Source organism: Armigeres subalbatus, chromosome 3 (genome assembly GCF_024139115.2).
Source record: "Armigeres subalbatus isolate Guangzhou_Male chromosome 3, GZ_Asu_2, whole genome shotgun sequence".
NCBI classification, from domain to species: domain Eukaryota; kingdom Metazoa; phylum Arthropoda; class Insecta; order Diptera; family Culicidae; genus Armigeres; species Armigeres subalbatus.
In genome coordinates, this window is record NC_085141.1 from 197,581,762 (window position 1) to 197,602,596 (window position 20,835).

Here is a 20,835-nt window from a genome sequence, read left to right on the forward strand (position 1 = left end):
GGCAGGTTTTGTTCTATTATTGTCAGGGGGGTTTTGTTGATCAAATTTTCTGAAATTTTGCCACAATATTCTTTGATATGCAAAGAATGTTTAGGCCAAGTTTCAGTATAATTAGCTATAGAAAACCCCCTAACAATAATAGAACAAAACCTGCCAAAGCCGTCATTTCCCCTACTGAAAAACGAAAAATATGCTCTTTTGAGGAACATTCTCCGCGGAAGAACTAAACTAACTAAAAGTGAGTTCAATCCACCCAACCTCGAACTTTCGTACGGGAAAAAAAAAATACTACCGTGACCGTCCCTAATTGTGCGCAGCTCCTAATTGTGCGCACTTTAATATTTTGTTTTCATTTTGTTCATGTTTATCATGAATATCGCAGCATTGTAATTTTTCTTCTTATAATTATTGAATAACATATCCGAATTCATTATAGTATCAATAATATGTGGTTTTAAATGCATAAAATAAACAAAAAACTTGATCAACAACGCTGAAAACGTCAAAATTTCGACTCCGTTAACCTTAACGTGAATTTGGTGTTCGGAATGTTTTCTTCAAATTTTAAGTGGAACTAGACAAAACAATTGCAATATTCACCATAATCAGTAAGATATATTCGTTTCTGTCGTACTCACATCAAAAAATAACACTGGTATGTATTATTTTGTGTGGAAATGTCGATTTTCTAATGCGCACAATTAAGCACCGTGATTTTCGTTTATGTTCCTAATTATGCGCAGACTTCCAAAATGAATCGCGATCGCAAGAACATGAAGTACAATCGAAATCAAATTGTGCTGGCTGTGGATCTGGTCAGGAGAGGATACTCGATTCGTCGAGCCGCAGCGATGTACAGAATCCCGGAGAGTACGCTTAGAAAAACGCTAGCCCGGGGCACTACTGAATTGAAACATCCAGGACGACCAACCGTCTTGACTAAGCAAGAGGAAGAGCGAATTATCAATTGGATAATTTAGACGGCTAGAGCGGGCTTTCCAGTGGACTCCCAACGTCTGAAAACGTCAGTAGCCTTTTTTCTTAAATCCACTGGAAGAGCAAGTTTCCTAAAAACGTACACACCCGGTCGAAAATGGCTATCATTGTTTTTAAAACGACATCCCAACATTTCCCGAAGAATCCCGAGTGCTCTTTCGAAACAGCGGACCTGTGTAACAGAAGGCAAAATTCGGAGCTGGTTTGAGGAAGTGGGCCAGTATATTGAACAAACTGGCTTACAAGATGCCATGAAGGATCCAGCTAGAATTTTCAACATGGATGAATCGTCTATTCGACTTGTGCCAACAAAGGAGTGTGTTTTTGCCGAAACTGGCGAAAAATATGTGCACACTTCGAATGCTAATTCGGAAAAAGAGTGCTACACTGTTCTCTTTTCAGCTAGCGCCGCCGGTGTACTTGCTCCACCGATGGTATTATTCCCATACAAGCAACGTCTCCCTGCTGAAATCGCTCACAGCGCTCCGGACGGTTGGTCCATCGGGAAGAATGTCTCCGGATGGATGACACAGGAAACATTTTCCGAATACCTTAAAAACGTTTTCCATCCATGGCTACTCCTATCCAAGATAGCGTTGCCAGTTATAGTGTTTGTAGACGGTCATAAGTCCCACGTTTCTCTTCAGACCACAGAGTTCTGTAGGGAAAACCAAATTGTTTTAGTTTGTTTATTTCCAAACTCGACACACGTTTTGCAGCCTCTGGATGTCACATTCTTCAGAGGACTGAAAGTAAAATGGAATAAGCGTCTCATTGATTGGCGTACTCATCGTGCTGGTGACCCATTGAGAAGACATGAATTTGCACCACTATTGAAGCGAGCGGTGGACGATATGGTCGATAAAAGTTCAACGTTGGCCAATGGCTTCCGAAAGTGTGGTCTTTTTCCATGGAACCCCGATGCAGTTAACTATGCTATGCTGTTGACAAAGAAGAGCCCACAGAAAACAACCTCAGCGGATTTGCCAAGTGATTCGCCGCAATCGGCAACAAATTCCACGCAAAATATGGAGGCCAAAGCTACTTTGCTAGGATTAGAATCCTACCTCAGAGTTGCACAATTGAAAAGATTTGAGGACAGCTACTCAAATGTAGTTTGGTCCGGTCCGGTAGGTGATACAGGCTTGTTTTATGTGTGGCAGGAAATGAAACGTGATGCTTGTGGAAACCAAATCGAAGAAGAACCAGAAGAGACATTCTACGGATTTGACGAATTGAACATGAATGGTAATATATGATGAAACGCAATGTATTCAAAATAAAATAATCACCATATTTCAGATGAACGTCGTATTATTAATTCAAAATATGCATCAATCGGGGTAGAGCTGATTCCAGGTTCTGGTGCATCGACCCAAGATCGACTACAGCCGGAAATCGTCGGGCATAACGCACCGAAAGACATCTCACAGCAACCAAAAGCGTCTACCGAAGATACTTTTGAACAAGTTTTTTCAAAACCGTCGGTATCAGTTCCATCAACCAAATCGGTGAAGAAATATCGCACACGTGCACCTGCCGTGGCCACCAGTGAAGCATTTCGGAAGTACTTCCATGAGTTGGAGCAAGATAAAATTAATGTTGAATGAATGAAAAGTTGAAGAGAAAAGCTGACCGCGAACAGAAGAAAGCCGTTCGCGAAAAGAATAAGAAGATGAAACAGAAAGAGCCCTTAAAAAGAAAGTCAAAACTACAGAAATAAGCTGACATTCACTTTCGTCGTTGATTAAATGAAATAAACAATATATTTTGATATTTTGCAACTGCGCATAATTAGGAACAAAAATGCGCATAATTAGGAACATGCGTAAATAGGTGCGCACAATTTTTCACCAAACATCGCGATGCATTTTTATTTGATTTTGATGATTTTTTCAATTGGAACATTTTCTTTTATTATAATAAACATGAATTAAACATTCTACTGAATAACATGTGTAAATCACAGTTTAATTCATCTGATATGACGATTTAATTTTGAAAATGGCTTAACTGCGCAAAATATGGTACACTCACGGTATGTTAGCACTAGGGCCTTGTAACATGTTATTCGGCTATCTTGATGGGCTTTCTTTTGCTACGAAGGACCTCCGTCGACCTCCTTAGGAGTCTCGTTTCGGCCGTCTTCCAGTGCGGTTGGTTTTTGCGCTCTACTTTTGTGCGGTGATTCGCCTAAAAGTAGAACAATAGAACCAGTGCAGTGACCGCGGTCGAAACAAATGTGTAGTGTATAAAAAAGTGCTGCAGATCCGGAAGACGTGCGCATGTTTGTGCTTGCAAGGGCTGATCGATTGTTATCAAGGGCAATGCCCTTGCTAATATTGCGATCAAGGCTATGTAAATGCTCAAACATGTTCAGCGTCAGATTTATTGAGGAGAGGTAAGGTTTTGATGATCCGTAAATTTAACACGCACGCACTCACACAAACGCACACACACACATTCACATTATACACACATACATTAGGGTGGCTCAAATAAGTATGGGAAAAACTTTTTTCAATTTTTTTGATGGGCCGCCTTCTTATTCGGTTCTATTTGATGCCCTGATGTTCTGGACAAAATTTCAGCCAAATCGGTCAACGTTTGGGCGGTGCTAAACTCGTTGGAAGTTTATATGCAAAAATGTATGCAGAAACATCCCAAAACAGTGAATTGCAGTTGGACGGCACAACTTACGATGAAGAACTATGATACTCATTCAGATCTTGAAGAATTAATTACTGAATGTTATGCAGAAAACCACGAGAAGATTAAAGTTTGCTCGGCTAAGCTATTAGCATTTCTCTTAAGTGGGGTTTGAGCAAATTTCGTTTCTTTTACCTTTGAAAAGAAATAAATTCACCCGTACAACACTCCAGTAAAATGCTAATATCTTTGCCTAAAAAACTCTAATCTTCTCGCGGTTTTCAGCATAACATTCTGTATTTAATTCTTCAAGATCTGAATGCGTATCATGGTTCTTGATCGTAAATTGTACCGTCCAACTGCAAAGCACTGTTTTTGGATATTTCTGCATACATTTTTCCATATAAACTTCCAACGAGTTTAGCACCGCCCAAACGTTGACCGATTTGGCTGAAATTTTGTCCAGAGCATCAGGGCATCAAATAGAACCGAATAAGAGGGCGGCCCATCAATAAAATTGAAAAAGTGTTTTTTGAGCCACCCTAACATACATATACACAAACACATACATATACTGATGGACATGAGTGTTCGTCATGTTTTCATAGTAGCTCTATTAAAACATGACGAGTACTTTTGTCTATCAGTGTAGACATATAAACACACATACACACTCATATACACACATACACGCTCATATACATCATACAACAAACACGTACACGATTTTATCATATATTAGGTATCTATATTATTGGAAGCGTTTGGTACGGGAGGTCCACGCTTTCTTCCTTTCCCCTCGATTCCAAGCTATTGAGTGACTTTAGGTATTCCTGAAGTCGCTCAATATCTAGGAGTCATCTCTGCGGTACATACTGCGTAGTTGGCCTGGCCATATGAAAAGAAAAATGACGGAATTCAGAAATCGTCATTTTCCAGGATGCTTTCAAGTATTGGCTACGCATGTATGAGATTAGATTAGATTAGAAGGACCTCCGTCGACCTCCTTAGTTGGTTAAAGCACCAGTCTAGCGTACTGTAGGGTCATGGGTTCGAGTCCCATCGAAGGGAAAGTGGTTACCTCCAATACATTTTCCAAATCAATATCTTCCACATAATGTACATATTCACATATGAGTTTTCACAACATTGTAAATTAATGTCCAAGTTGGGTGGTTTAATTCCCGGAATATAGGCAATTAACTTTGATTGAATTGAATAACATGTTATTCAGGCCGTAGTGCGGAAATACCCAGACAACCACACATCGCATAAGAATGCACGATCAAAATCGTTTACCGATCCAAGTTTCATCAGATTCGCATTGTTGTGCAAAGCTCATCAGTTTATTTATAAATTTTCCCGCACAGTAGGCTATTTTACGAGTTTATTCCAGCTTCATTTGTTGACATCGCATATTCCTGCAATCAAACTCACATGAAATCGGATTATCTGTCAAACAGAGTTTGTTATCACAAACTACATCGCAATGCATAACGAACAAACTCGCATAAAAATCGTGCACATCGCATACACTTCCGTGCAACGTCGGATAAGAAATACACTTATATCGCCTCCACTTTTGTACGTAAAAAGTGTTTTCGCGACTGGTAAGCGATGAAATTTGTGCGCATAGGCATCGCATAACAGAAAAACAATTCTATTATGCATGCATTCTGGTTGTCTGGGTAGTGCAATACTATGTTCGCACTAGGGCATTGTAACATGTTATTCGGCTATCTTGATGAGCTTTCTTTTGTCGATAATTTGAATAATATATTATTCAGGCCGTAGTGCGAACATGGTAGGTATAAGTTCTATTCACTCAATTTCGACCTCAGGCAACAAACTCAAGGTTGGCTTCCCGTATCGAACTGTCGTCGCTGTATTGTTTGGCTCCTTTGTTTTTAAAAACAGAAGAAAGAGTGGATGAAAGAGAAGAGAAAAAACTCAAAAGTAACTACCTCGAATGTCACTTCCCCGAACGCCAGAATCCCGAATGGTAATTACCCCAAATATTCCACTATCCCGAATGGCCGCTACCCCGAATACCCCACTACCCTGAAAAGCTATTACCCCAAAAATCATATAATAATTATATTATTATATTACTTTTTATTTTTGCCTTTCTCGTACAACAAAGTTGTACCGAAAGGCTATCATTTCACTTCAAAATCGAACTTTTTATAGAAGTCTCGGAGACCCAAGATGGTATATACCAATCGACTCAGCTCGTCGAGCTGAACAAATGTCTGTCTGTCCGTGTGTATGTGTGTGTGTGTGTGCACACGAAAACCGAAAAACATTAGCCACTTTTTCATATAGTAATTCTTAACCGATTTTCTCGCAACAAGTTGCATTCACAGGAGACAAAGCTTTGTTGATCACTATTGAATTTTATAACGATCGACCATTGCGTTTGAAAGTTATTAAGAAAAGAGTATCGAACTATAAAGCGCCATATAAGGTTGGTGTCTTGGCTAAATGCGAGAAAGGCAGTATCACCACTTGGTGAATTAAGTTGGGTTTTTTAAATACTTTTGCATATGCTAACAATTATCCTAATATTTGAGCCGGGAGCGCTCGGGATAATGCGAAAGAGTGTATGCCAGATACGATGTTTATATAGAGACCAGCGGAGAGAATAAAATCAAAGAATTTCACGAGAAATTTGTTGTAGCGTGATGTGACTTTCAGTATGAGCAATTATTTCTCTTTTTTTAATACATGTCCTGCCTATAAAACTAGAAATACTAAAATAAGAGATGAACGAAGACGCCATCTTGTTTCTAATCGAACCGTTGGTTCCAATTCGAATTGGTTACATTTTGCATGGCAACAGGTTAAAGCGATAGCCGGGCATCGCTCAGGATGGAGATCTTTCAAGTCGGCCCTTTGCACCACCGGAGGTGTACAGGATTCATAAGAAGAAGCAAAAAGTTCGTGCTGCCAGTATTAGGGTCTGTTCAAATATTACGATTCTTCAATTCTTCAACAAAGACCATCACCTTGACTTAACCCTCTACACGTTTCGAAGGGACTCGAGAATGCCCCTGAAACTCGAACTACACACATCACCCGATCCATCGTCGCCTTGATCAACCGTATCAGTTTATCCGGAAATCCGTTTTCGTGCATTAGCTGCCATAGCTGGTCCCGATCGATTGTATCATATGCGGCTTTGAAGTCGATAAATAGATGATGTGTGGGCACGTTGTATTCGCGGCATTTCTGCAATACCTGACGTATGGCGAACACCTGGTCTGTGGTAGAGCGTTCACCCATAAATCCCGCCTGGTACTGCCCCACGAACACTGCAATTGGTGTTAGTCGGCGGCATAAAATTTGGGAGAGTACCTTGTAGGCGGCGTTCAGCTATGTGATTGCGCGGTAGTTGCTACAATCCAGCTTATCACACACACGACACCTTCCATCCGCTCCTGAGGCAGAACCTCATCCTCCCAAACCTTGGTAATCACCCAGTGCAGCGCTCTAGCCAGTGCCTCACCACCGTGTTTAAATAGCTCTCCTGGTAGTTGGACAACCCCAGGGGCTTTGTTGTTCTTCAGCCGGCCAATCTCCTCCTGGATTTCCAGGAGATCCGGAGCCAGTAGAATTATGTCCTGCGCGCGTTCCCCCAGGTCCATCACCATACCGCCATCTTCGTCTGCCACATCGCCATTCAGGTGATCTTCGTAGTGCTGCCGCCACCTTTGGATCACATCACGCTCGCTGGTAGGAAGGTTCCGGTTTATGTCCTTACACATATCGGGCTGTGGCACGTGGCCCTTACGTGAACGGTTCAACTTCTCATAGAACTTTTGTGTGTTATTAGCGCGGTACAGTTGCTCCGTCTCTTCACGGTCTCGATCTTCCTGCTGGCGCTTTTTTCTCCGGAAAATCGAGTTTTGTCCGTTCCGCGCCTGTTTATATCGTGCCTCGTTCGCCCTCGTGCGGTGTTGCAGCAATCTCACCCATGCTGCATTCTTCTCTTATACTAACTGCTCACATTCGCCGTCATACCAATCGTTTCTCTGATCCGGGGGAACCGTGCCAAGTGCAGCGGTTGCGGTGCTACCAATGGCGGATCGAATATTTCTTCAGCCATCTTCAAGAGACGCTGCGCCTAGCTGCTCTTCCGTTGGGAGTGACACTTCCAGCTGCTGCGCGTATTCTTGGGCTAGTCTACCGTCTTGTAGCCGCCCAATGTTCAGCCGCGGCGTCCGATTTCGACGCGTGTTGTATACCGTCGAGAGTTTTGAGCGCAGACATACTGCAACGAGGTAGTGGTCGGATTCAATATTCGCACTGCGGTAAATGCGGACGTTCGTGATGTCGGAGAAGAATTTACCGTCGATTAGAACGTGGTCGATTTGGTTTTCCGTTTCTTGGTTAGGTGATCTCCATGTGGCCTTGTGGATGTTTTTGCTGGGAAAGAAGGTGCTTCGGACTACCATTCCGCGGGAGGCTGCGAAGTTTATGCATCGTTGGCCTTTGTCATTCGATACGGTGTGCAGACTATCCGGTCCGATGACCGGTCTATACATTTCCTCCCTTCCTACCTGTGCGTTCATGTCACCGATGACGATTTTGACGTCCCGCAGTGGGCATCCATCGTATGTCTGCTCCAGCTGTGCGTAGAACGCTTCTTTCTCGTCGTCGGGTCTCCCTTCGTGTGGGCAGTGCACGTTGATGATGCTATAGTTGAAGAAACGGCCTTTAATCCTCAGTTTGCACATCCTTGCGTTGATTGGCTGCCACACAATCACGCGTTGGCGCATCTTACCCAGCACTATAAAGCCGGTTCCCAGCTCGTTGGTGGTGCCACAGCTTTGGTAGAAGGTAGCCGCTCAATGCCCGCTTTTGCACACTTTCTGTCCTGTCCAGCAAATCTCCTGCAGCGCCACGACGTCGAAGTTGCGGGGATGTAATTCATCGTAGATCATCCTGTCGCAACCTGCGAAACCTAGCGACTTGCAGTTCCATGTTCCAAGGGGGTCGTACACTTTTTTTTTTTTTTTTTTATAATTTCATTTATTTAAAGGCTCAAGTGCCAGTAGGCATGACGGAGCCGCTTTTCTTTTGAAATAGTTTTACAATTTCATGAACTTCGTCTTAGTTCTAGTGGTTAGTTCTTGGGGAGCCGAAAAACTCGCGGCTTGGCCGAGGTTAAGGAGTACATAAGAAAAAAAAAGAGGATGGGATAGGGCCTAGGGAGTGTTGTTTTTAAACAGCGTTGTTGTAAGGTTTTCATGGCTGATTAACGTAGCGTGGACTTTGGACGAACTGTAAAGATACAAAAATACGTATTTTCCGAGCGGAGGGGGAGGGGAGGCAAAGTAGACTTTTCCTAACAGATAACAGAGGGGTTAGACGAAGACATTGATACGTTTTAAGAACTTGTGTACAAGAATCATGTAGTCCAAGTCAAGGTTACCCAGTACGTCTCTAATGTTTTCCTTATCTGATTTCCCTTGGGCCCGGAGGGATGAACATAAATCGGACCTGGCAACTTCGTATTCGGGACATTCCCAGACAACGTGGTTGATGTCTTGATAACCTGCACCGCACCTACAGCGATTGCTGTCTGCCAGTCCTATTCGATAGGAATGCGCGTTTAGTGAATAGTGATTGGACATTAGCCGACACATTACCTTGATAAAGTCTCGGCTAAGGTCCAACCCCTATGAACCAAGGTTTCTTCGATACCTGTGGAAGTATGGAATGTAACCATCTCCCCAAATCTCCTTCATCCCACTTACGTTTCCAACTGAGCAAGACTTGCTGACGGACAATTGTAAAAAACTGGTTGAAGGCGATCTGACGCTCATTAATATCGCCTTTCATAGCGCCCATCCTGGCAAGTGAGTCCGCTCTCTCATTACCCGGAATTGAGCAATGTGAAGGGACCCATACCAGGGTGATAGTGTATAAGCGATTCGATAGAGCACTCAATATGGTTCGTATTTCCCTAAGGAAATATGGTGAGTGCTGTACCGGCCTCATTGAACGAATAGCCTCTATTGAGCTGAGACTATCCGTAAAAATGAAGTATTTATCAGAGGGAAGAGAGGCGATTCGCTCTAATGCATAGTGTATAGCCGCTAGCTCTGCGACATATACTGAACAAGGATTACGAAGTTTATGAGCGGCGCTATGAAAATCGTTGAAGACACCGAAACCAGTGGATTCATTTGTTTTTGACCCGTCGGTGAAAAACTTTTTGTCGCAACTGATATGGCAGTACTTGCTTGCAAAAATTTGAGGTATACACTCCAATCGGAGATGATCTGGAATTCCATGGATTTCCTGTCTCATGGTAAGATCAAAAACTACAGTAGAACTGGAAGAGTCTAAGAAGCAACAACGACTGGGAATGTATGATGAAGAGGCAATTTCCAGGCTCATGTACCAGTAGTACAGTGTCATAAATTTTGTTTGGAAGTTTCGTTCAATTAGCTTCTCGAAATTTTCAATAACCAAAGGATTTAATACCTCACAGCGAGTGAGGAACCTTAACGACAATTCCGCGAAACGATCTGATAAAGGAAGTACCCCGCAAGTACCTCTAAACTTACTGTATGAGTCGAGTTCATACAGCCTAACACGATACGAAGACAACGGTATCGAATCCATTGCAGCTTCAAAATGTGTGTTTTCGCGGCGGATTGAAAACAGAAACTACCGTATTCTATGACCGAGATAATCGTTGTACGATAAAACTTTATCAGATCTTCTGGATGGGCTCCCCATCATGTTCCGATAATTGTACGCATGAAGTTGATACGTTGTTGGCATTTCTGATACAGATGTCTAAAGTGCTTTCCCCAGTTGCCTTTCGAGTCGAACTCTAAATATTTATGGGAAATGCCTTGAGCGATTTTCTTACCCCTTATGTGAAGCTCTAGTTCGGGTGGCTTATGCTTCCTAGAAAAGACAATCAGCTCAGTTTTCTCCGGAGAGAATTCGATACCCAGCTGAATAGCCCACGAAGACAAATTGTCTAAAGTATCTTGCAATGGTCCTTGCAGATCGTTTGCCCCTGTTCCTGTGAAGGATACAACGGCGTCATCCGCAAGCTGTCTTAACGAGCAATTTTCCATGAGACACTCATCGATGCCTCTAACGTAAAAATTATAAAGAAGGGGGCTTAAACATGAGCCCTGGGGAGACCCATGTAACTAATTCTAGAAGTTGTTGAGTTTCCATGAGAAAAGCTCATATGTTTCTCACACAACAAGTTGTACAAATAGTTATTCAATATTGGTGAAAGCCCACACTCGTGGAGTTTGTCTGAAAGGACGTCGACGCAAACCGAGTCAAAAGCCCCCTTAATGTCCAAAAAAACTGAACCCATTTGTTCTTTGTGTGAGTAGGCCAGTTGGATTTCTGTAGAAAGCAGCGCAAGACAGTCGTTCGTTCCCTTGCCTCTGCGGAATCCAAATTGGGTATCTGATAGAAAGCCGTTCGATTCAACCCATCTGTCGAGCCGATTAAGAATCATCTTCTCAAACAACTTCCGTATGCACGACAACATCGCGATTGGACGGTACGAGTTATGATCCGTCACAGGTTTCTCCGGCTTTTTAATGGCGATCACTCTTACCAGTCTCCATTCATCTGGAACAATGTTGTTCTCCAGGAGTTGATTATATAAGTTCAACAAGCGCCTCTTCGCGACGTCGGGGAGGTTTTTAAGCAGGTTGAACTTAATTCCATCCATTCCTGGGGCAGAATTGTTGCACGAAAGGAGGGCAAGCGAGAACTCGATCATCAAAAAGGGGTTATCGATTTCACTTCGACCGACATTAGCGTCACGCACGATTGATTGACCTGGAACGGAATCCGGGCACACTTTTTTGGCGAAAGCGAAGATCCAGCGAGGAGAACTTTCCCTGTCTTCGTTAACCGGCGCCGCGTTTCGCATTCTCCTCCCGACAGTCCAAAGAGTTGACATCGACGTTTCCCGCGATAGCCCATTAACGAAATGCCGCCAGTGACCGCGTTTCTTGGCATTAACAAGACTCTTGAATTTACGTTCAAGAGAAATATATCGGTCGTAATTATCCCGTGTACCGCGCTTTCGATAGTCCTTGAACGCGTCAGATTTTTCTCGATAAACTCTAGTGCACTCGTTATCCCACCAAAGGGGAGTGGGAGGACGAAGACGCGCATTGAGTTTCGGTATAGGTCGACGCTGTGACTGAAGCGCGCTGTTGTGAATCAAACCGGCGAGAAATCGGTATTCTTCCAACGGAGGAAGTACGTCGACCAATTGTTCACCATCGATGATCGCCTCAGCATATTTTCCCCAGTTAATGTGTTTCGTGAGGTCATATGTATAGTCGATCTGATGATTCTTACGCGATCCATTGGTAATTGAGATTTCGATAGGCAGGTGATCACTGCCATGGGGATCCTGAATCACTTTCCACGTGCAATCCAATGTTAGTGAAATTGAACAGATTGAGAGGTCAATTCTACTTTCGAGTCCTGATGGTGCCACACGTGTTGCTTCTCCGTTATTCAAATATGTCATATTGAAGTAGTCACACATGTCATAAATCAAGGAAGAACGGTTGTCATCGGTAAGTTCCCCAGGCTGTACCGTGTGAGTTGAAATCTCCTAGAATCAACCGCGGCTCCGGCATAGCTGAGCAAATGGCCGTGAGATCTCTGTGTCGCACCGTCGCATTCGGCGGTATATACACAGAAGCTATGCTGAAGCTTTTTCCTCGTATGGTGACATGACATGCGACTACTTCAGTGCCTGTCATCGAGGGAAGATCTATTCTGTAAAAAGAGTGGAGCTTGTTGATCCCCAAGAGCACCCTCCATATCCATCACCTCGATCTCGGCGAATAATGTTGAAATCGTGGAAAGAGGGTTTTTATCTGAAGTTAGCCATGTTTCACTGAGAGTAAATGCATCACAACCTGTGCTGTGAACTAAATATTTAAACGCTGCTAAATTTTGATGATACTCCTACAATTCCACTGCAGAACTGTGATCACATCCCTCACCTCATTGGTTGTATTAGCCATCGAAGGATATGATCGAGTCAAGAATAGGCCACTTTAAACTTAGTTGCTTCAAAAAGGGTTTCATTAAAGAATTTATCATATTGATGATGTTTCTTGTTGATGGGGAAAGTTCCAATATGTTGAAGATGAAATCCACAATCCTAGAGAGCGACATTTTATTTGATGCTTCAGCTTGTTGTTGCTGAGGCTCGCATTGATCATATTGTTTTCCTGCTTTCTGGGCGAAAAGTGGAACAACTGGGGTTTTAGATGTTCCAGGAAGTGACGGAAAATCATTAGCCACAAATTTGAACCCAGGAGGAGAAATTTTCTTGGGTTTTCCGCCACTTGCTAATTTTTCAGGGGAGGGTCGGAAAACCTGTTGTTCGACAGAGACATTTTGAGATACTTGTTGGCGCAGTAGCTTTGATCTCATACGCTTCCGCTTTGCTCCTGTTTCGACAACAGTGTACTCTTCACCGTCCCCAGAGTCAGAGCCTTGGTCATCTTGCGGAAGGGAAGAGAAGATGTTATCATTGGCGATAGATTGGGTTGATGGTACAGCGGCTGGGGCGATCTTCTTTAGCATTTCTGCGTAAGTTCGCCTCGATCGCTGTTGGAGAGAGCGGATTTGATGTTTTCCCCGCTCTATGTACCGCGGGCATGCAGAGATATTATGCGGAGAATCGCCACAGCAAGTGCATTTGGGTTCCTTGCTGCAGGGACCCTCGACATGTTGTTCGCCACATTTGTTGCAGCGTGGCTTATTACAGCAGTACGTTTCGGTGTGCCCAATTTGTTGGCACCTATTGCAGTGCATGACCGTCGGCACATAGAGACGGACAGGTAAACGAAGTTTTCCCATTAGTAAGAAGTCAGGCAGTGCTGATCCAGAAAAGGTCACTCGAAAAGAATCAGATGGTTTTTTCGTGCCATCTGCTGACACAAAGTTCATTTGCCTGACATCAAGGATCTGGACTGCTGGAACCGCTCGGTTTCCTAAATCCACCAGTGCCAGCCTTGATGCCATCGCTTGTTAGAAACGGTTCGGTGACCACTCCTGCAACCTCAACTTCGTGACTTAAAATGTAAACATGATATTCCATGCGAAAGAGCTCACAGGCAGCAATCTTGTTCGCCTGTTCGCGATCACTTACAGTGATGTGAAGCTTATTGCGGCTCGGTGAGTTAACTTCTTCAATGCTCCGAAACGACTTTGCCAGATCTTTTCGATTTGTAATTTATTTAGCGGTTTGCCTGTGGGGCGAAAGAAAACCAGAAAAGGACACTTAGATCCGGGTGGATAAGCCTTTAGGCGGGGGTGCGCCGGGGTGGGGTAGCCAGAAGAAGGACCATGATGTTGGTATGCACCAACAGACTGAGTTGGGTTAGTATCCATTCGCTCTGAGGATTCTAACGTAGGAGTGGCAGATGACTTACTTTCCATTGGTGCCGTATTGATAGAATCTTTGGCCTCCGGCACAGTAAAAAGTGTTCCAATCAAGTTTTCATATGACGGAGAAGGTATCTCGTCGTCGGAAATCTCAAATTCTGAGCCCCCGCCTTTATCATTAATTTCCATTCAGCTTGTGGATTCAGGACCGCAAACGATTAGAATCGTAGCGATATTATTTGAAAAATGCAACAGAGACAGAAACCAAAAAAAAACGCACAAAAAACAAAAAAAAAAAATAGAAAACGAAAAAAAATAATAATAATAATAAAAAAAAAAGGTTCAAAGACCAAATTAGCCTATTACTTGGTTTTACTTATATACTAAAAATGAAAGGCGTTTTATCAAATACTTAGTGAAAAAAAAAACAAAAAAAAAAAGATAATAAGAGAGGTGTGATAATGGGATGATAATTTTTAACTGGAATGGGAATAATAACAGTGGAATGAAAAAAAAAAAAATATTTACAAAACTAGCTGGACAAAGTGGGAATGAAAACTGTAGTGTTGAGAACCACTGCTAGCAATAAAGACCAACCTAGCTTCAGACAACAGCAGATATAGCGGAATAAAAAAACAAATTTATACCTAGCCGTGCAGCCTTCACTGCGTACCTTCTGTTGTGTGGATGCTGCTGTTTCTCAGTCCGTTTTATCCCACATCAACAGCTTCTGTACTGCGGCTGGCTGATCGCATTGGTTTCTGCTTGGCTATAGATGCAGAGTGATGCGCTTGTGTAGGGGCCGGTCGACACGAGATCAATGTGATGATTGGCTTCTCCCTACCGATGGATCCGATTAATTGATGGCGATCGGATTTTCTGGTCTTCGACACCAATGCCGGAGGTCTCGGCCAGGACACGATGCTTCCCCGGACCAGAAGAAGACGCTCTTGCCAACTTGGCAAAGAAAAACCGTGGGTAAAAACTCTAATCAGGAGAAAAACTCACGGAAAAAATTGCACGTCGCGAAAACAAACCGACTGCTTTGAGCGTACAACTGGGAATGGGTCGTACACTTATTACGTAAGCAATTTTTCTGGGTTTTTCAAACCTCACTCCCCCCATGTAAGATTTTTTTCAAACAAATGATTTTTTATTTATATGAAGCGTAAGATATTGACCGGTGGTGACGAAATCGAGGTGGTAGAAGAATTTGTGTACTTGGGCTCACTGGTGACTGCCGAAAATGACACCAGCAGAGAAATTCGGAGACGCATAGTGGCTGGAAATCGTACGTACTTTGGACTCCGCAAGACGGATCGAATAGAGTTCGCCGCCGTACCAAACTGACAATCTACAAAACGCTAATTAGACCGGTAGTCCTCTACGGACACGAGACCTGGACGATGCTCGTGGAGGACCAACGCGCACTTGGAGTTTTCGAAAGGAAAGTGCTGCGTACCATCTATGGTGGGGTGCAGATGGCGGACGGTACGTGGAGGAGGCGAATGAACCACGAATTGCATCAGCTGTTGGGAGAACCATCCATCGTTCACACCGCGAAAATCGGACGACTGCGATGGGCCGGGCACGTAGCCAGAATGTCGGACAGTAACCCGGTGAAAATGGTTCTCGACAACGATCCGACGGGCACAAGAAGGCGAGGTGCGCAGCGGGCAAGGTGGATCGATCAGGTGGAAGATGACTTGCGGACCCTCCGTAGACTGCGTGGTTGGCGACGTGTAGCCATGGACCGAGCCGAATGGAGAAGACTCTTATATACCGCACAGGCCACTTCGGCCTTAGTCTGATTAAATAATAAAAATAATAATAATAAGATATTGACCGATTCCCCCTCCCCCCTCAAGTGCTTACGTAATATGTGTACGTAATATGTGTCATCCTTTATTCATCGCCTAGGTCTTTGCCGATTATATCGAGTCGCATTATCTCTTATATTGTTCGTAATGATTGGTTTTCCAGGCGGCTTATTGGGCATGCGCAAACCTCCTGTCTCGTCGGAGGGTCGTCGTGTCAGGGCTGTTTAGCGTCCCACCTAACACCAGGTCTTGGGCTTGTGCGCTTTGAGCGGCACACGGTCGCTTTGGTGGGGCCTACTTGCGGATACATGCAGCTTTTTATAGGAATTTAACAGGGCCCACTGTCCAACCCCACCGCATCCTAGGCAAGCCCCACAACTCGCCGATGGTCTGGGGAGGGATTGTCGCCCTTGGACATAGTCCCTGCTGCCCGCTAGGTCATAGTCATTAATAAACGCAACCCAATAAAGTGATATAGTGAGTACCGTCAAACGGGGTGACTTGCAACACTTGGGTTTTCCACAAGTTTTTGTTTTTTAACAATAAAATATACTCTAACATTGACCTATGTCATCACGCATCCCTAGTTTACATTGTATTTGTTGTGCCTAGTTGGTATTTAGGTGAAAATATAGCTCCCCTCTTCAGTTACAGTACCTAATTAGGTATGTAATTCCGTTAAAACTATAAAATAAGAAAATTGTTTGTTTTTGAAATATCAACTTTTTTGAAATTTGCCCCCTGCGGGGTGACTTGCAACAGCTGATACACGATAGTTTTATTTTTCGAAAACTGCTGATTCAGTTTTTAAACATTTTTTTTTAAACTAGCATTGATTTTATGTTACAGAATTTATTTACTTACTTTACTTACTGTACACCTCCGGTGGTGCAAAGGGCCGACTTGAAAGATCTCCATCCTGAGCGTTGCCCGGCTATCGCTTTAACCTGTTGCCAGGTTAGATTTCGGTCGACTTCTTTTATTTCTTTATTAAGGCTTCGCCGCCATGAGCCTCTGGGTCTGCCTCTGCTGCGATGTCCCGCTGGGTTCAAGTCTAATGCTTGTTTACAGATTTCGTTTCCGCCCCTATGTAGAGTGTAGCCGACCCAGCCCCACTTCCGATCGCGAATTTCTGTTGCTATCGGCCTCTGGTGACAACGACGATGAAGCTCGTTGTTTGAGATCCAGTTGTGAGGCCACCAGGCCCGAATTATATACCGCAGGCATCTGTTAATGAACACCTGCAACCATTGAGTGTTCTCCACTGATACACACCATGTTTCGCAAGCGTATAACAGCACAGATTTCACGTTAGAGTTGAAAATTCGTATTTTGGTGCGTTCACTTATATGCCTGTTTTTCCAGATATTTCTTAAACTCGCAAAGGCAGCCCTTGCTTTCTTGATCCGTGCGCCTATGTCGATCTTGGTACCGCCGTCTGACGCCATTTGGCTACCAAGATATTGGAAGCTTTCAACATTCTCCACTGGTTGCCCGGCTACTGTGAAACTGGAAGGAGTCACCGGAGGAGTTACATCCAACGATTTGGTTTTGTTGACGTTGATGACTAAGCCTGCCGAGGAGGAGCGCTCGGCAAGGTCGTTGAGCTTACTCTGCATATCAGAGCGCCGTTGCGCGAGGAGTGCAACGTCATCCGCCAATTCGATGTCGTTTAGGTGCTCCATGGTTATAGGCTACCATAACAGCCCGCGGTTGGCGGTACGATTTGTCCTTAACAACAATTTTACATTATCCTTATACAGAAAACAGTAAAACTTAGACTTACGGTGGTCAAACAGTGTTGAATCCCCAAGAAGATCCAACACTTGTGGATGTTTTACTGCTTGCTGCGGAAATGCCTTTTCAAAATAATGATCTTAACATAATCGTGGTAATTTGGATGGCAGGAAAAGAAAGGAAACCCGTTTTAAAAACCACTATCCAGGGAATGGTGATGGTGTACACCATTCTTAAACCGACATAAAGCACTTTCAAACCGATGACTTCGATGAAATCGTAAAAAAATCGGAATGAAGGGAGATCCCTCAAGTAAGGCCCCTTCATTGACAGTGGTGAAGAATGACCCAGGATAAAAAATTACTATGATTAAGTTGTTTTAAAACATGTTATGATTGAATTCGATTAAGTGTTGCAAGTCACCCCGCAGTAGGGGCGGCTTGCAACACCCATCATTTTGATATTATTTTCATATTTTTATTATTGTTATATGTCTGATTATATGTGTAATCACTAATATTAGGATACATTAAAAGTATCATGTACTAGTAGAATGAATAAATCCTTTTAATTCAGAAATATTGAGAGAGAAACTTGAAAAGTGTTGCAAGTCACCCCGTTTGACGGTATTTTCATCATTTTTTTTACAAATTCGGGGTAATGGTTTATTCGGGCAATGGCCTTTCGGGGTATTGACATTGGGAGCAGTGTCATACAATAGACATTTTTTATATATCGAGACCGATTTGCGATTTGGGCATAACTTATTTTGTAAACAAGCATGTTTGTTGAATTCCGTAGAATACGAGCGCTTTTCTCCAAAACTAATTCCCTTATCTGATAAAGGAAAGCTTATGCTCTCGGACACATATCGTGGTTTTCACAGGATATGTCTGCCTTATAGTAGGAATTCTCCTTTCAATGTTTGTTTCCAAAATATATTACGCCCAAATCGCAAATCAGTCGCGTGATGATTAACTAATTCTAATATATTGGCATTTCATATTAGTTTTAGTATTGAGCAAGTTGCACAAATTCGTTGGTAAAAGGTGGTATAAGCTTGGACTATTGTATGAGCATAGCATCACAACACAGATATTGATTTGGGACTATCACTACCCGAGCAAAGCTTGAGAGCAGATCGATAACTTGTTTTGATGTTTTGAAATCGCCGAATATGATTACTTGTTTTGAAATCTTTTTGGTCGTTTTAACGGTTAAAATAACGAAAAATCTTATTGTGACATATGTCACATATATCAAATCGAAAACTATTCCTGCTATCGATGAGAGCAAATCGAAAACAAAATTCATATTGGTTTTGATATTGGTTTCCTATAGCAAAATAAGTACACAGTTTGATATCAGGTCATACAATTCAGAAATCTACAGCTAAATGAGATCAAGAGATGTTATCAATCTCATATTTGAAAACAAATTATTATTTTAAATTTATGTCAAAATCAAAATAAGTTTTCTATATTCTCTCATTATGTTTTCAGACTTTGCTCAAGAATGCACTCTCTTATAGTCGAGATCTGTCCTGGCTACGTCCTTGCGAATGCTTAGGAAGGGGAAGTATGCCCGAGCAAAGCTTGAGAGCAAATCAATAACTTCCACACTTCCACAGTTATTAACTGCGAGGTTTCTTAGCCAGGTTACCATTTTTGCATTCGTATATTATGAGGTTAGCACGATGATACTTTTATGTCCAGGGAAGTCGAGACAATTTCCAATCCGAAAATTGCCTAGACCGGCACCGGGAATCGAACCCAGACACCCTCAGCATGGTCATGCTTTGTAGCCGCGCGTCTTATCGCACGGCTGTCTTGAGCCATACTTGTAGTAATACATAAGTTAGTTATCAATAAACCGTCGTAGCGGAAGGTTTTGTTCGTCTCTTTTATTCTCCACGCGTCTCGAGTTTCTGTTTGCTTTTCCAGTAATAAAGTCCGTTTCCCGGGTGAATTCATGTTCTTTGCTCATCACAAAATATGTACTCAATCATGCTGATGCCCTGCAACGGAATAAAAAGTGTTGAGATATTTTAAGCATGCTATTCTTTCTCCGCGTTGTGGGACCCTCCTTAGCCGTGCGGTAAAACGCGCGGCTACAAAGTAATACCATGCTGAGGGTGGCTGGGTTCGATTCCCGGTGCCGGTCTAGGCAATTTTCGGATTGGAAATTGTCTCGACTTCCCTGGGCATAAAAGTATCATCGTGTTAGCCTCATGATATACGAATGCAAAAATGGTAAACTTGGCTTAGAAACCTTGTAAGTGTTGGTTATGTTATGTGATGAGTGTTGCCGAGAAATTCGTGGAATTTTAGTGTTATGCGTGAATTGTTTGTGAATGGCAGGTAAAACTCGTCTTTATGTGTAGGTTTTCCATGTACAGTAGCGACTGCAGTAGAGCAGGGCGTGATTAGCCTCCACCACCCTAGAAGACCGCAGCCAACCACTCACCATAGTCCTCCAACCCAACACCAGAGGGCCAGAAGCACCATCGTCGAGCAGCCATGAAGGGGTGGCGTAATTGGGTTGATGGAATGATGCGAGGTGACTGACCTGAAAAAGGAGGTCATGACCCTAGAATGCAGGAAACAAGCCTGAAACCGTCACTTATCCAACGCAATTCGAAGTGAACGGAATAAAGTTTTAAAGCTAGCGAAAGCACCAAATTAGAAGAAGTTGAAGTGAGAGAGTTTGTGGAAGAAGACCAGGACGTCAGAACTCCGCCGTTTTTATGGTTTAATCCTTGGTTAAACCCCATCGAGAACCGCCATCGTACCCAGGTTCCATTGTCGGCCTGATTCGGCATTGTTCCACCGATAGCCGTTCGGCCATCTTATTGGTCGTTTTGGACCGCGGCAAGGAGGGAGGGAGATCCCCAAGCCACCCCGGCGTTACCACCGGTAAGCCGCAGCGAGCCCAAAGTGTATTGGGTAAGTATGGCCTGAGCTATGCTGAGACTCCCTGAACCAATGGCCTCAGGGTCGGCACGCTCACTTCAAGCTACTCGCGGGCAGGGAACTCTCGCAATCAAAATGTAGGGAAAACCACAGAGCTTCACAATGCGACACTTTATTTCCTCCACTCTTTCACTTGCTTAATTCTAGCTAACCTGTCTTCCTCGGGGCCCCTCTTCCTGGCAGCACTCCACCACTTCACTTCTTCCTTCTTCAACTCCTGTCCTTCCTCGTCCTCTGCCTAGCTC

The 20,835-nt window shown here is 43.4% G+C and overlaps 2 protein-coding genes across 2 annotated transcripts in view; both read left to right on the forward strand.

Annotated features, from left to right (window-relative positions):
- LOC134225009 (protein ROP) overlaps positions 1-20,835 on the forward strand; it is a 69,722-nt gene that overhangs the window by 43,990 nt on the left and 4,897 nt on the right. The window lies entirely within an intron of this gene.
- On the forward strand, positions 285-2,606 carry LOC134219279 (uncharacterized). Its single transcript, XM_062698006.1, has 2 exons — positions 285-2,244; positions 2,299-2,606. Exons 1-2 carry the CDS (start codon positions 1,248-1,250, stop codon positions 2,604-2,606), a joined length of 1,305 nt encoding a protein of 434 aa, XP_062553990.1. The 5' UTR covers positions 285-1,247.